The sequence below is a fragment of the Mus pahari genome, chromosome 5 (genome assembly GCF_900095145.1).
Source record: "Mus pahari chromosome 5, PAHARI_EIJ_v1.1, whole genome shotgun sequence".
Lineage (NCBI taxonomy): Eukaryota > Metazoa > Chordata > Mammalia > Rodentia > Muridae > Mus > Mus pahari.
The window spans coordinates 124,487,637-124,504,332 of NC_034594.1; the positions used below are offsets into that span (position 1 = coordinate 124,487,637).

General features: G+C 39.8%; 2 protein-coding genes across 8 annotated transcripts in view; one reads left to right on the plus strand and one right to left on the minus strand.

The window, feature by feature from the left end:
• Window positions 1–10,740, minus strand: part of Swt1 (SWT1 RNA endoribonuclease homolog) — a 62,887-nt gene extending 52,147 nt beyond the window's left edge. For 2 of the 5 annotated variants that reach the window (XR_003843903.1, XM_029539129.1), the window contains exons 1-4: window positions 10,654–10,740; window positions 5,529–5,627; window positions 4,009–4,095; window positions 1,725–1,808 (exon numbers count right to left, since the gene is read on the minus strand). Coding sequence is in view for 4 of the 5 variants with exons in the window: in XM_029539129.1 (XP_029394989.1) it covers window positions 1,725–1,808; window positions 4,009–4,095; window positions 5,529–5,582 (225 nt within the window). In the remaining variant the exon portion in view is untranslated. Of the gene's footprint in view, window positions 1–1,724; window positions 1,809–4,008; window positions 4,096–5,528; window positions 5,631–9,838; window positions 9,899–10,653 lie in introns of those variants that run through there. The other 3 variants (XM_029539131.1, XM_029539132.1, XM_029539133.1) reach the window with 3 other exon arrangements.
• A 164-nt stretch (window positions 10,741–10,904) lies between these two features.
• Trmt1l (tRNA methyltransferase 1 like) overlaps window positions 10,905–16,696 on the plus strand; it is a 27,567-nt gene continuing 21,775 nt past the window's right edge. For 2 of the 3 annotated variants that reach the window (XM_021197836.2, XM_029539055.1), the window contains exons 1-2: window positions 10,905–11,469; window positions 15,788–15,898. In XM_021197836.2, the coding sequence (XP_021053495.1) occupies window positions 11,238–11,469; window positions 15,788–15,898 (343 nt within the window). In that variant the 5' untranslated portion in view covers window positions 10,905–11,237. The remainder of the gene's footprint in view (window positions 11,470–15,787; window positions 15,899–16,696) is intronic. The other variant, XM_029539056.1, reaches the window with a different exon arrangement.

The window sequence follows — 16,696 nt, forward strand, 5'->3', positions numbered from 1 at the left end:
GGGAGATGAAGGGGGAGATGAAGGGGGAGATGAAGGGGGAGATGAAGGGGGAGATGAAGGGGGAGATGAAGGGGGAGATGAAGGGGGAGATGAAGAGGGAGATGAAAACTGAAGCGTGCTGAATAAACTGCTGTTAGAAGAACTGGTGGTTGTGTCTTCCTTGCTGGTCAAGAGAGCAGACGCGACAACAGAGAACAATAAATTGAAACAAATTTAACCACAATCATGTAGCACATTATATTTCAATCAGTGACAGACAATACATGTAACAGTGACCCATGATGAAACTGTAAGAGAATTCGTAGCTGCAAAAAGTCATGAGAAAAGAAAACCTCAGGAAAACACAATGACCAAGAAAATGCTCAGTGAAAGATAATGCAGAAGCTTTTATAGTCCTCAAAAAGCTATATAAAAGTTTTTAAAAACAGCTCACAAAACCAAAAGGTTTCTACTAATAGGGAATGTTTATGCTGCAAGTAATGCCTGTTTAACAGTCAAATCTATGATGATAAAACAAGAAAACTACAAACATATTTCTAAGATGATAGCCCTCAAAAACAGGCTCAGGCAAGTCTGTGGAGGTATGTGCAAAGAAAGCACTAATATCACAAAAGATGACAGCACCATGTACTGTCACATGTGCCAGATTCTGACCCTAACCTTGTGTGGAAACTGGCAATGTGTGTCTGTGTATCTCCATGTGTGTAAGTTTTTAACCAAATTTTTTTTAAAAAAAATTTAAATTACATAGAAAAAATTCATAGAAAGATACAAAAAAAGTTATTTCATACATTTAATAATGTGTGTTTCAAACTGTTATTACAAATGAGTCAAAAGGCTAAGTGCTAAAGTTATAAAGTGAAAAGATTACATAAGTTAAGGTTGATCTATTATTGAAAAAATGCTTTAATATATATAGTACAGCCTAAGTACATAGAATTTTTAAACTTTAAACTAATATACAGTATTGCACAAGGCATTCACATTCACTCACTACTTATTCATGTAGAACAAGCTCTAGTCTTATCATTTTAATCTTTTGTAACATATTTTTACTGTTTCCTTCCTCCTTTCCATCTTTTCTTTGGAAATGGGAATCTTGCTCTATACCCCAGGCTGAACTATAGCTGTGTAACTAACCTAGGCTAACCTCAAACTTACAGCAATCATCCTGGCCTTAGCTGCCTGAGTGCTGCTGCTATTACGGGTGTGACCTAGCACTGTGGAGGTGAATCCTGGGAGCTTATTGGCCAATCAGCCAAATCAGTAAGCTCCAGATTTAGTGAGAGACTCTGCTTCAGACAAGAAGATGAAAATGACTGAGGAAGACATTCAACACTGGCTTCTTACCTCCGTGCACATATGCACACACTCATATGAACAAAGAAGTAAAAACCTAATACATTACTGTGGCAAATAAAAGGGAAAAACAACACATTGGTATTCAAAAACAAAGCTTAATAGAAATACAAAGAGTATTTTTTTTATATATCATGAACCCTCTATGCATTAAAACTTCACTGTATCCAAATGTACTGAGTGTCAAAGCCTAGTCAACTACTGGAAAGAGTTCATCAGAAGGACTGATTCATCCAAGAGCTCAAGGCTTAGCAATATAGTAAGAGTCAATCTCTTGAGAAAAATAAAATAAAATAAAATAAAAACAAAACAAACAAAAAAAACTTAAGAAAAATAATACTGAGTTGTGGTATCTGAATACTTACCAGTTTTCTCTTCTTGGCTGAAAGAGGCTTAACACCATGTTCTGAACTAGTAGAACGTGCTGGGATTTCTCCCTCTTTCTTGTCCTAAGAATGTCATTCAGGAGAAAAAATGAACAGAACAGCACAAAATAAAGCATGATTTAATCACTATTATAAGCTGACATTTTCCACTCAAAAATGAGCTGAGAACAATGAGAGACAAAAACTTTAATAAGAAGGGAGACTCAACTAGAAGGAAGAAAGAATCAAGGAGAAATGAGATCCCTTGGTGCTTACACATCAAAGGTGAGATACATACTGTCAGATAAGAACATAGTGAGATGGGATTGCTGTAAGACAAAACCTCATGTATCATTTTCAGTGGATCTTAAACTTAAAAGGCTTAAGTAGGTTTGAAGTTACTACTATTTTACCAAAGATATAGCAAACCATGAGCTTAGTCTTAAAAAAATAAAATAAACTCTAAGTTCTTACCTCCATAAAGGTTAAACCTAGTGTAGAAATACAGAAATACCTACTATGTTTAGCATGTTAGATAATGCTATACATGAAATAAAATAAGAGAAGTTGGACAAGAAAGGTCAAGAGCTATAAGTAGAAAGATCTACAATTTTTAATCGTATTCTTAAAAAACTTCACTGACAAGCTGAATGGAGGAGACCAAGTAAAGAAACAAGGGCAGTTGGCAGATAGCTCATCTAGCATATCTAAGGCCCTGTGTGCAACCTCCAGCACCACATACACCAGGCACAGTGGTACACATTTGTAATCCAAGCACTCAAGAAAGGAATGGGACACATAAAACAGATTGCAGTCCATCCACTTAATTAGTTCACTTGATTTTTTTATTTTTTAGATTTATTTACTATTTTTATGTAAGTACTCTTTTATATAAAGAGGAGAGAGTGGATAGCCTTCCCAGTCCCAGAAGGGGCTTTTAACATGAGCATCTACAAGGAAGTAAAGAGCTGAGATGTGATGTAACCTGACTCATATTGTATAGAACCACATGGGCCATTGTGTTACAAATAAACCATAAGGAGGCAAAGACAGGGAGAACTTAGAAACCAGTGGAATAACTAAGGAAAACAAGTTCTTTGCTAAGGTCATGGTAATAGTAAGATAAGAACTAGTGAGACTCTGAATATCTTAAAAAGAGAAAACTGACAGAAACTGATTATTAACTGGCTGCATGTACCAACTTTGGGCTGGAAAGAATGGAACTGCAGTTGACTAAATTAGGAAAATTGAGCTTGGGTACTTGAAAGGTTATAGCTTAAGAAAATGAATAAAGGGCTGGAGAGATGGCTCAGCAATTAAGAGCACTGACTGTTCTTATGAAGGTCCTGAGTTCAAATCCCAGCAACCACATGGTGGCTTACAACCATCTGTAATGACATCTGACTCCCTCTACTGGTGTGTCTGAAGACAGCTACAGTGTACTTATATAAAAATAGTAAATAAATCTAAAAAATAAAAAATCAAGTGAACTAATTAAGTGGATGGACTGTGATCTGTTTTTAAAAAAAAAAGAAAGAAAAGAAAAGAAAAGAAAATGAATAAAAAGCCTGGTTTAGTGGCACACCCCTTTAATCTTGGCACTTGGGAGGCAGAGGCAGGCGGATCTCTTTAGGTTCAAGGCCAGCCTGGTCTACTAGTGAGTTCCAAGAGAGCCAAGGCTATAAGTAGAGAAACCCTGTACAAAAATAACAAACAAACAAACAAACAAACAAAGGAGAGATAAAAGAGGGAAATGGGTAAAAGCTGTGTGTACAGATGCATACCTATAACCCCAGCTCTTAGGACTAAGACAGAAGGATAATGAGTTTAAAACTGTACTGTATGCAGTAGCAATGCCTTGAAGAGCCTGCTTCAAGAAAAAAACATATAAAGGAACCAGCAAAAGCAATCTGAGAAACAGTCACCAAGAGACAAGGAAAATTAACAAAGCAAAGTGTCTCAGAAGTCAAGTCTGGAAAGTGTTTCAAGGAAAAGTAATCAACTACAGCAGACACTGCTGGGAGATCAAGGCAGACTGCTTTCATTTAACTGTGGAGTTAGCAACATGGAAATCACTGCCAGCCTTGAAGAGAGCACATACAGAAGTAATGACAAGGAAACTACTCACTAAGCCTCAAATTCTTATGTCATTTGGATAATAAAAGTAACTATCTCATAGATTCTGCAATAAAGTTTCACATTTCACAGTAACAGTAAGGTGCATTGTTTTCATTACACATTTTTTTAAATAGGTATCATTAAATCAGCAAATTAAAATTCTTACTTCATCAAAAGTTAGTGAAGAGATAGCCTGTTTTTTCTGAGACTTTTCTTCCTTTCCACAAGATTCTTTGACAGACATCTTTAGAAACTAAAATAAACATTCAAAACATATTTTTAACACAGTAAAAAGTATATCACAAGCCATTCTTCACTTAGCTATATAGGACTGAAGTTTCACAAAATTATTTTCATCTTCTTGATACATCCAGCACAGCAAAAGTTAAACCACAGAGACTCACAGAGACTCTGAGTTTCCTTCTCTGAGGAAAGAGAACAACTTTATTTTACTGGGAATAACAGGCTTATCTAGAGATACTAAGGGCATAGAGCTCCCACAAGACATACTTCCCCAAAAAACATCCCCAAAAGCATTTCCTCCTGGGGAAGGCTTTCTGAATCACAGGCTGCCTTTGAATCTGTTTGCCCTTGATGGAAGCTTTAAGGGCCCTCTGTGTACCAACCACTCCTTACCACTCTCAACATATGGTTCTCTCACTGTTTCTCTTGTCTTTACTCACATTCTCTTGCTCTTTCAGGTATCGAGCAACTTTTCAGGAATGCTCCTTAAGACAATGCCTTGAATCTCTGCCTTCTTTAAGCAGCAGATCAGCATTTTTGGCTGCAGAAAAGATTGCTTAATTTGCCCTACCTACACCTGAAAACAGATTAACCATAATTCTTCATTTCTTAATACACTGTCAGGCACTATGTGATACTTCAAACAAACTGCATACATTTGTCTAAGTCCCAGTTTTATCTTGTAAAATAGAGATAACTTACTCTAGAACTTTTGTTTAAGGAACCAAAGAATAAAGTAGATATAAAAACTACTTTGAGGCTGGTGAGATGGCTCACTGGACAAAAGTGCTTCCCGCATGTAGTGGCTATTCCTGGTTGTCAACTTGACTATATTTGGCATGAACTACAATCCAGAATTGGAAGGCTCACCAGTGACCCTAATTTGGAGGTTGGGATAGAAGTTTCTGAACTGGATCTTGGTATGGAGATCTTGAGACACAGTGGTGACTGAATCCAGGAGATTAAGACAGGGAGATCTCCGAGTTCAAAGTCATCTGGGATTAATATAGCACACCTTGAAAAGTGTGCTATATTAAAAACTTAGGTTTTTAGTTCTAAGTTCTCAAAAAACTTAATAAATAAAACATCCCTATAATCCCAGCACTCCAAAAGCTACAGCAGGATTGCTCCATGTCTTAGGGCAGACAGGGCTACATAATAAGTTCTTCAGAGTAAGACTCTTATTTAAAAGAACAATGCAAAAAAAATGGAGAAATATTCATGAATGACTGGGTGAATTCATTTTCCTCAGTGTATCAACATTTTTATTCTGAGCTATTTCCAACTCTTTCTTAAATCACAGGTTCTCTGTCCATTTCTTCACCCAGTTTTACTTTTCCATTCCTGTTTGAGAGCATTAGCCAATAACCAAATCAAAGCAAACCAAATAAATCAATCAATAAATAAATCAATAACAGAAAAGAAATGTAAGTATAGCCATACCTTATGGTCATAAACAGTCTCAAGCTTGTGGACACTGGTAGTACAAAGCAGCATCCTGTGCTGGGATACAGTAGCCAAAGACTGGAGACATCACAAGGTCTGCTGGAGCAAGACAGCATGAAAGTGAAGTCCAAAGAACAGGTAATAGTTGGCAGTGATAATATGAATGTAACAAACACTAAAAGCCAAGTAATTTCAATTACCCCTGGCCATTCATGATCTAAACAGGTAAAATTGTATAAAATAATATCTTCCATCTTTCAGGAGGCAGTGGCATGCTACAAAGTGAGCCCCTATCTCAAAAGAAAAAATTAAATAAGATTTAATGAACTTTAAGAAAATAAAAGGCTAATGGGGGGTAGGAGGGACTTTTAAAACATTAACACATGAACAGTTAACAAACTTCTAAGAACCAACTCTTTTTTTTTTTTTTTTTAAAGATTTATTCATTCATTATATGTAAGTACACTGTAGCTGTCTTTGGACACTCCAGAAGAGGGCGCCAGATCTCGTTACAGATGGTTGTGAGCCATCTTGTGGTTGCTGGAAATTGAACTCAGTACCTTCGGAAGAGTAGTCAGTGCTCTTGACTGCTGAGCCATCTCTCCAGCTCCCCTAAGAACCAACTCTTTTTTTTAAGATTTATTTATTATTATATCTAAGTACACTGTAGCTGTATTCAGATACACCAGAAGAGGGCGCCAGATCTCGTTACAGATGGTTGTGAGCCACCATGTGGTTGCTGGGATTTGAACTCAGGGCCTTTGGAAGAGCAGTCGGTGCTCTTAAACACTGAGCCATCTCTCCAGCCCAAGAACCAGCTCTTTTTTTATTTTATTTTATTTTATTTTTTTTGGTTTTTCGAGACAGGGTTTCTCTGTGTAGCCTTGGCTGTCCTGGAACTCACACTGTAGACCAGGCTGGACTCGAACTCAGAAATCCGCCTGCCTCTGCCTCCCAAGTGCTGGGATTAAAGGCGTGCATGACCACACCCGGCAAGAACCAACTCTTTTTTTTTTTTTTTTTTTTAAAAGATTTATTTATTTATTACATGTAAGTACACTGTAGCTGTCTTCAGACACTCCAGAAGAGGGCGTCAGATCTTGTTACAGATGGTTATGAGCCACCATGTGGTTGCTGGGATTTGAACTCCGGATCTTCGGAAGAACAGTCAGGTGCTCTTACCCACTGAGCTATCTCACCAGCCCCAAGAACCAACTCTTAAGTTTGCCTTCAAAGATAGTTTATGGTTCACAGCTGAATTCATGCTAAACCTTCTGGTTTACTATTGTCTTCTTTTCTCTTGTCTATGATTTCATTCCAACAGGATAAATGGCACAACAGGAAAAAAAAAATTCCAGCCTGCCACGGTGGTCCATGCTTATCTATAGTGCCAGCTACTTAAACACTAAGGTCAGACAGACTAAGTCCAGGAGTTCCTAGTTCTCAAAGAAACAAAAAAGAAAATGCCCAGCAGACTTCCCTACAGACCAATCTTATGGAGAAGCCTTTTCTCAATTAAGATTCCCTCTCCCCAGGTATGTCTTCAGCCTATGTCAACCTGACCTAAAATTAGCAAGCACAGCATCTATGTGTGCTATGACATATTTTATATTCATACAAGGGTGAAGTTCACATTCCTTTTATGCAGACTCGCAAGCTAACTTAGCAGGACTTCCAATGTGAGCAGTTCTCAAGATTGCAGCTTCTTAAACTATGCGTTACAACCCTATATTAGTAACATTAAAAGGTTTCACAAAGACTAAAAAATTAAAAATCATGTGTATTGAATCCTAGGTGTTTCTGGCCATACTCTCCAGCACTATACCTGTGACTTCACTGCAGCCTTGAACTTATTGTCCACTTTGCATTTCATATGCCCCTATCCCCACAAAACCCCAACTAATGCTTACTGAAACAAGCAAAGTTTAGTATCTTCCTGTAGCAATTCTTTAGCATGTAAGCATTTTAATTACTATATCTTTGAACTGTATTGTTTTAGAATGTGTATAAATTGATGTTTGACCAGGCTGGCCTCGAACTCAGAAATCCGCCTGCCTCTGCCTCCCAAGTACTGGGATTAAAGGCGTGTGCCACCACGCCTGGTTCTAGTTTCATATTTTTTAAAAAAAAATTAATTTTGGTTTGAGGGTAGAAAAAATATCCAACAAATTTTGAAATGATCCTAGACATGCTTCTACTGGTATGTATTACTGTTTATGTAAAGCAATGTTCTCAGAATTGATGATTATAAAAATCAAACTATTGGTCTGGAGAGCTGGCTCAACAGTTAAAAGCACTGACTGCTCTTCCAGAGGTCCTGAGTTCAAATTCCAGCAAAATCATGGTGGCTCACAACTATATGTAATGAGATCAGATGTCCTCTTCTGGTGTGTCTGAAAACAGCTACAGTGTGCTCACATATAATAAATAAATAAATAAATAAATAAATAAATTCCCTTTAAAAAAATCAAACTATCAATCAATAAACTCTGAAATGTTGAAGATTTTCTTGCAGTATCAAATATCCAGTCAAGATTTAATTCATTATATGAAAATAAATAAGTACACAATCATTAGCACACAAACTTGCTTTTACCTTTAATGGTAAAATTACATATATAAAGAATTATTTTAAATAAATTTAAGATTTTCAGAAATGTTAGATTTGTATTTATTTTAAATCCCTGTGACCCTGGGTCCAATAAAATCATTTCAAGCAAAAAGGGATCAAAGGTAGAAAAATTCTAAAATGCCTGCCATAAGATGGTTCACTCAAAACATTGCAGCTTTTGGTGCAATAATAGCAATAATAGCATCTTCCATAATAAACAGGACTAACCTGTATAATCAAAATCACTGCATGGCATATAGCTAGGATTTCTATTGCTATAATAAAAACCATGATTAAAAGCAACATAGTCACTCAAATAGGCCAGCAACCAAAACCAAGTTTCTGGCATGTGAGTAACTTTGAAGCTGACCCCTGTCAAGTCTTTACCTGACAGTAGAACTACCAGGTAGCTTCAGTGTATCCTCACTAAAGACCCAAAGCCTAATATACCCAGGAAGTTCATTTTTAATTCCTGATCCACAAAAAACTGTTGAAATTATGTTTGCTGTTGCTTTAAGATATGAGAGAACAGCTGGATATTGGTGGTACATGCCTTTGGTCCCAGCACTCTGAGGGGCAGAGGCAGGCAGATCTCCGAATAAAAGGCCAACATGGGCTATAGTGTTTCAAGATAGCTAGATCTACATTGAGAAACCCTGCTGTGAAAAACAAAAACAAAACAAACAAAAGTATAAGATAGTTTATGCAGTAATACAACTGATGCTTAATATACTCTCCTAAGTCTTTAAACTGAAAATTCCTTCATGCTTAGAAATTCTGAATTAAAACTGCCACAGAATTTCCATGCTAACATTTAATTTTTGTCATCTGTTTTCTAGCTAGTGTTAAATAAGGTTAAAATATTGAGTCAAGCTCTCAAATTCATTTACTCTTTTTATAAATAGGAAAAGAAAAAAAAAGTACTAAGGATGTCATTTAGAGATAAGATACAGTGCCTGTTACGAATACACAAAGGCAGAGGGAGGAGTGAGGGGTGAGATGGGGTGAGGTGTTCTGTAAATTAAAAATGATACCAGTTCTTTTTCAATATAATATTTATTTATGTGCATTGGTGTTTTGTCTGCAATCATGTCTCTGAGGGCATCAGATCCCTTGGACCTACACCTTCCATCTGTCATGTGGATGCTGGGAACTGATACAAGAAAAGCAGGTGACCTAAACCACCAAGCAATCACTCTGGTCCTAGTTACCATTTCAACAGGTTGTAATAGGTGCTACTGTCTCACTTTTAATCGTTAGTCAACTCCCCGTATGGGAATACTAGTGAAAAAGAGGTTAAAAGGCCTTCAGTTGTCTTGTGAGGCCAGGCTTCTGACCTTTAATCTTGTGCTGAGAAGCTAAGCAAATACTTGACCACTGAGATAAGTACATTCGCAACCCTTAAGGGCTTTAGAACTTGCAAAAGACTGGTGGGGACAAAGTTTACATTAAACTGGGGAAGGAAAAACACCTTCGAACACTCCAACTAAGAAGGGCAATGAGAGAGCAAAACTTCCAGGCAGCATTTTTTTGTTTTTTGTTTTGTTTTGTTTTGTTTTGTTTTCTTCGAGACAGGGTTTCTCTGCATAGCACTCAGAAATCCACCTGCCTCTGCCTCTGCCTCCTGAGTGCTGGGATTAAAGGCGTGCGCTCCCCCCCCCCCCACAGCATTTCAAAGTAGCAAACAATCACACACCTCCTCCAATGGTTTCCCAACAGAGTTTGAAAAAACCTGAGAACTTTCCTTCCCTCCTGCCTTTAACGTTTAAGACAGTCCCAAGCAGGCAACCTGAAAGAAAATTCAAGTTGGGTTGGTTTTTTTTTATGTTTGTTTTGTTTTGTTTTTCCAGACTGCTCCAGTGTGCTTATTAGAAATAAAGAGAAGAGAACGAATAAGGCTTCGGTGACAAACAAGTCTAGGATGTGTGTGTGTGTGTGTGTGTGTGTGTGTGTGTAAATCAACTTGAGGCGCAGAGGATTCCCTGGCCATATTCCTTAGAGAATCTGAACTGCATCAAAGTGATGCATTTGTTAGTAAAAGCCTAAAACAAAACAAAACAAAACAAAACAGGTCAAAACAGCAAAACAATCTCCTACAACCACACCGCGCCTATTCTGCTTTCGTTAACGTAGAAGCAAAATTGAAAAAGTGAAGCGTGACCGGGTCGCAAGCTGTGGGGTGGAAAGTTGTGGGGAGCGGAGTCAGGATTCTCCCTCGGGGGGCTGACAGAAAAGTGCTTCTGGGACTCATAAACTGCCTCGGGCCACCCCCACAGAAGCCGCCATCGGTCCCCCCTCCACCCCCCACCGCCTCAGGTCCAGCTCGAGCAACCCGGCTCCCGGCCACACACTCCACCAGCGGGCCGACCTCCGGCCAGCCCCCCAGTCGCCCGGTCCAGACTTCAGCTCGCGGGTCCCGAGCCCGACCGGTGTCCGGGCACAGGAGGCCGACAGTGAAAAGCTGTCGCCCAGAGAGACGCCCACGCGCCCCGAGTACCCTAACTAACTTACCTGCGCCCGCGGCAGCAGCAGCCGCCACAGCGACAGCGGCGGATTTCCCCAGTCCAGTCAGATACCAAAAGCGCCTCCCCAGAGCCCGCTGCACACTGGGAAATGTAGTTCTGTACTCCGACCCCCGCCAGGAGCCGAACGCTCCAGGCAATTCTAGAGTTCTCGGAGCTCTGTGTGTGTTTCCTCCGAGGGCCGGAACTGAGCACCGCCCAGGAGGCGCGATGCCTCCTGGGTGTTGTAGTCTTATTTCAGTTCGGTGGCGGCCAGTGATGCAGAGACGTACCGAGGAAACGGAACTCTTTTTCCTCATTGGACACTGTCCGCGACACGCTTCTGCGCAGTCTGTGGTGGCGTCGTAAAGCCTCGGGGAAGGGGAAGCCGGCGAAGGGTTGAACCGCTGCCTCTGGCTTTCAGTTTTTCTGCTGACAGGGTTGGGTCACTGGAGCTCCGCCGTTTGTCTGTGGCACGCGTACAGCCTTCCCAATTGCTTCCCCGCCCTTGGATCCAGCCCTGTGTGCATTAACGTCTATTAACCCACTCCGCCGCGAGTCCCCTCCGCGTCCCCTGGCACGGAGGCCGTAACTATGGAGAATATGGCGGAGGAGGAGCTGCTACCCCAGGAGAAGGAGGAGGCCCAGGTCAGGGTCCCGACCCCGGCCCCGGATTCGGCTCCGGTCCCTGCTCCGGCCGCAGATACGGCTCTGGACTCGGCTCCGACGCCGGACTCGGATCCAGCCCCAGCCCTTGCCCCGGCCCCGGCCCCGGCTCCGGCCCTGTCCCCGTCCCTAGCCTCTGTCCCCGAGGAGGCTGAAAGCAGTAAGTGCAGACGGCCTGATCTCTCTGCCGCAGAGAAGCGAGAAACCATGCCTCGCTGGGGAATAGGGGAGGCCCTTCTCCAGGGTGGTTTTTAATGTGGAAAGGCAAATTTAGAAAAATGGGAGGAGGAGGAGAAACCAGAGCGGCAGGTAAGAGTAAAAGGAATACAGAATGGAAAGGGATACTTCCATAAACCTCGAGGATATCATCCTGAAGGATATGTGAAGGCCAGGCGTGAGGCAGAGAAAAATAAACAATGAAATTAGTGGCTGTGTCCGTTAGTGTCTTTAGTAGTTTCCATCTCAACCCAGTCTACAATAGTTTTAAAACTTTCCACTGTGTTACAGTAACGGAGGTACTAAGGTAGTATGATCATGTCAAGATTTAGAAAGTGAACGAATTTTTCTTTCAGGACTTAACACACACTGATGGATTTGTCTCATTGCTGTAGTATACTTTGCTCCCGAGAACAGAAACTCCGTATCTTGTATCTGCCAAAGACCAATTGAGCTTTGTACTTCATTCCAAAGGAAGACGATCGTGAAAACTTATAGCCCATGTTTTTATTTTCTGAATATGTTTATACGTGTTCCGAGTGGTGGTTTATCGGTTCATGTAAGAATCATAAGACTGATAATTATTAACACTTTAAGGATCTTCTTAACATTTTGCACAGTGGGCCTAAAAAAAAAAAAATTCAACGAGTTTTATTCAACAAATCTGTGGTCCATAAATGGATCTTTGTATGCCTTCTGAATTATCACGTGAGAAATTAATTCATATTAATTTCTAGGCCAATTGGGGATTAAAGGTACATAAAATAGTCATAATCTAAAAGAATTATTTTGCAGTTCTAAAACCACATTTAAGAGTTGCAGGATTGATCACAGGAAGGACCATAATCAGCCACTAGACTCATCATTTGGGGTCACAGCTTTTAGTGCAAAACAAGGCCTTTTCTCTCTTTACATACAACCTGATGGATAGGGACTTTTACACTGTTAAGGGAATAGCTACCACCCTCCTGATTATATTTAAATCGGATGTAGCTCAGCAGTTTGGGGAATGCTTCTTTACTTCCTCACCATTTTAATACCTTAAAATGCCTCATGGGGCATAGTGACTTCTCATGGTATGTATGCCTGTAATCCTAACACTCCAGAGATTCAGGCAGGACTGGTAACTTAGAGATCAACCTGAGCTGCCTAGGGAGACATTGTCTCAAAAGTCTGTCTTAGGAGAAGAGGGTTGGAAACATTTGATTATATGTGCTAAAACTTACAAATTTGTACTGTGAAGAATGTGTGCTGTTGAAACCTTTAAACACACACTAATCATTTGAAAATGTATTTTCAGATCTAGTTAGTCCTTTGAAAGCAGTAGCAGCTGGGCAAGATGAAAATGGTGATTCTGAACTAGAGTTGAAAATTGAGGAAAAAATAACAGAAGAAATTGTGAAAGAGCCTTCTAGTATATTGGGTTAGTCTGATTTAACAGGTTTACTTTCTTGATTATGAGTATGCTATTTAAAAAAAAAAGTGTTTAAATACAGAATGATATTACCGTGTTGAACCAGAAAGGATTACACAGATATAAAAAGAATTTTCAGACGGTTTTGAAATTTTCCTTCAATAGTGGACTAGATAATTTTCAGTTTTCTTTTTCTAACTTATTAGGATCCTCTTATATTGTACTACCTAACAGAATAATCCAGGAGGCATATCTTTATGCAGCATTATATATCTTGTTGCACATACATGTCTGAACTGTGAAACAGAACCTTTCACGATTTCAAATGTTGTAGTTTAGTTTGTATAAATGAATTCTTTTTGGACCATCACTATCAGAACTAAAAACTAAGTTACTTTTTTTGGGCCTGTATTTTATTTTAAGTTTTTGAAGAAAGCCTAGTATATGAAGTTTATCAAGCTCATAACTATAATTCCAGCATTTGAGAAACTGAGGTAGGAGGATAATGAATTTAAAGCCAGTATAGGCTACATAGTGAGTTCCAGAAGAGTCGTAGCTATATAGTGAGCTCCTATCTCAAGAAAGAAAAGTATAAAGACAGAAATACAATGATGTTTGTCGCTTCTTGCTTTTGCTTAGAAAACTATCATTTGAGCAGCTATGTCCGATGGTGTTAGATCCCAGAGTTAGTGATAAAAATGTGCTACTACATTCAAAACAGCTAATGTTTTTTAAAAACTAATTATCCTCAGTGTCTGCTGAGTAGCAGTTCCTGAACCCTTAGTCACCAGAAAGATGAATCAAGTACAACTACTGCCCTTTTATTGTTTACTGTAAGAAAGACAAAATAGGAAAGATTTTACACACGAGTGAATGAGGGGACTGAGAATGAGAGGAAGGAGAGATGGGACAAATGAGGGCAGCATCAAACATTGAATTTGAATTCTTAAGGTTTTAAATTGCTGAGCATACTGCCTGAAGCCTGAGATTCATTCCGTTACCTTTCTCTTTGGAGCTTGCCTGTGCATTGGTATCAGCAGGTCTTATGCATTCTGATTCCCCCTTTGTAAATGTTGCTTTCCTGTGGAATGCACATGCCTTCAGAACATCCTTAGAAGAAACAAATTGCAAGTCCATCAGTCTCCTTTTCTGCACGGCTAAAGTTTTTGAAAAAGCAACCACACTGGTTTTCTGTGTTTCCTTTCTATTTGGTCCTCTATTCTCCACAGTTTTTAAAGATCACAGGAAGCTGGGCAGGGGTGGCACACAGCTTTGATCCCAGGAGACATATATAAATTTCTCAGATTTCTAGACCAGCTTGGTCTACAGAACCAAGTTCCGAGACATCCAGGGCTACACACAGAGATAAACTCTGTTTAAAACAAAACAAAATAAACAAAAGATCACAGGAGACTATACCAAAAACAGTAGTCTTAATCTTTCCAGCTGTAATACTTAGTTTTGTGTATTTCTTTCACACATTATTCTTCTTTAGCTTCTCCATCTCCTCGGTTCTTCTGCCCATTCATTCATTCATTCATTCATTCCTGAGCTCCAGACACAAAACTTGAGCTGCCTATTGGATACCATTGGTTTAAGGAATACAGAAAACAGGCCATGTTGAAATTTCTGTTTTTCTAGTCCTCTATCTTCCTACCAGAAAAGTCCCTTTCCTCCTTTGGCCGATGGAACTGTTAGCCACAGCCACAAAAACTCAGAGACCACCTTTACTTTGCCTCCTACCCATACCTCTGATAGTCCAAAGCCTCGTCCTTTTTTTCACCCACTTTCTCTCCCCCATACCTTTCCATGACCATTTTCTTACCCTCCCAATTGCTGCTACAGCTACCAGATGCTTCCCCGAAGCACTCACATTCAAATCATTTATCATTCCCCAAAGAATAAAGTCTGAGCTAATGTGAACAGAATTCTTCACTGCTTTGACTTATGCCCTCTTTACCTGGGTGTTTTCCACCCAGCCTACCCACCCCCAAGTATGTTATAGACAAGGGCTACGGTAGCTGGACATTTTATATCACAAACTTCTTGTTCCTGAGGTTACTTTTGGATTTATAAGATTGGTCACCAAGTCTACTTAATTGAATTTCTGTTCATAACCTAAGTCATGAAATTGTGTTCTTGATGTATTAACTCTTAGCAGGTAATGATCTCAGCCACCTGTTACAATAACTGGTTCTTCCTTGGTTTCATGCTACCTTACATCTAATTCTCATTTCATTTTTCTTATTGTTACAGTTAAAAATTAGAATGTTAATCACTCACATGTAATTAAAGTTCTTTGAAGAAGCAAAACATGCATTATAGCTCTCAAACTATTTTGTACAGGACAGAACCTTTTTTTTGTTTTCTGTTTTCGTGACATGGTCTCATTTATCCCAGGCTGGCTTTGAACTTATTCTGTGGTTGAGGATGACTCTGAACTCCCTGCCCTCCGACCTCTGTATCTGTGTGATAGGATTCCAGGTGTGCACCGCAGTGCCCCGTTTATGTGGTCCTAAGGGTCAGACTCAGCTTCCTGGATGCTGGGCAGGCAGTCTACCCACTGAGCTACACCTCCAGCTCCCAGGCTAGAAACATTCTCCATGGAATTACCTTGACTCAATACAATTTGAAAGCAGAAAGGTATTCAGTAGGGTTTTTCTCTGTAACTTTTGGCATTCTGAAATACATTTGCCATTTCCTAAACTGAATTGTAGCAGTCCCCATGAGGTACAATGCTCTATAGAAACCAAAAGCATAAATGTTAACATGGTATGAGCAATTGAAAATGGAATAGGGAAAATTGTTAAAACAGTTTTCTGACTCTTAAATTTTTTTTTCTTTTCAGAGAGACACATCTCAATTCAAAGGCGGCTTGCTGATCTGGAGAAGTTAGCTTTTGGGACTGAAGGAGATGTTGACTCTGCTGGTTCATTGAACTCAGATAATCCAGGCACAGGTATTTCCATGTTTGGGGCCACACAGGCACGCATATGCGCGCGCGCGCACTCTCTCACACACACACACACACACACACACACATATTCAGGCACGCATAGGCATAGGCAGACACACACACACACACACACATACATGCATGCACACACATTCACATACACACTGAATATCTATTTCGTCCTTTTTGATTTCTTTAGACAAGGTGTCATATCTTTTTGTTGTCATTGTTCAGTTTTTTATTTTTATTTTGAAACATTCATTTAACTTGTAACGGGTCATCATTTTTCAGCTCATGAAAACAGTTTGTTAAGAATAAACTTATTACCATTGAAGTAGAACAGTAGTAAAATAAACTCCTTGAGGAGATAATTTCACAGTTAAGGACTGTGTTTCTATAAGGTGGTAATTAAATTAACAAGTTTTGGACATCCTAAAACAGTATTTTAAGTATCATAGCTGGGACTGGAGAGGTGGCTCAGTGGTTTGGAGCACTGGCTGCTCTTTCAGAGGGTCTTAGGTTCAAGTCCCAGCACCCACGTGATGGGTGCCATCTGTAACTCTAGTTCAGGTGATCTAACACCCTCTTCTAGGCACCAGGCACGGCCACGGTGCACAGACATCCATGCAGGCAAAACATGTACACTTAAAATAAAAATAAGTAACATAGCAGTTAAAATTCCCTGGTTTAAATGGGAGGCAGCATAGTTGGTACAAAAGTTCTAAATGTCATTAGTGCTCCACTGGCCTGCCTCTGGCCTGCTATTTTCTCCCTCTCTCCCCCCCACCTCTCTCTTCCCCC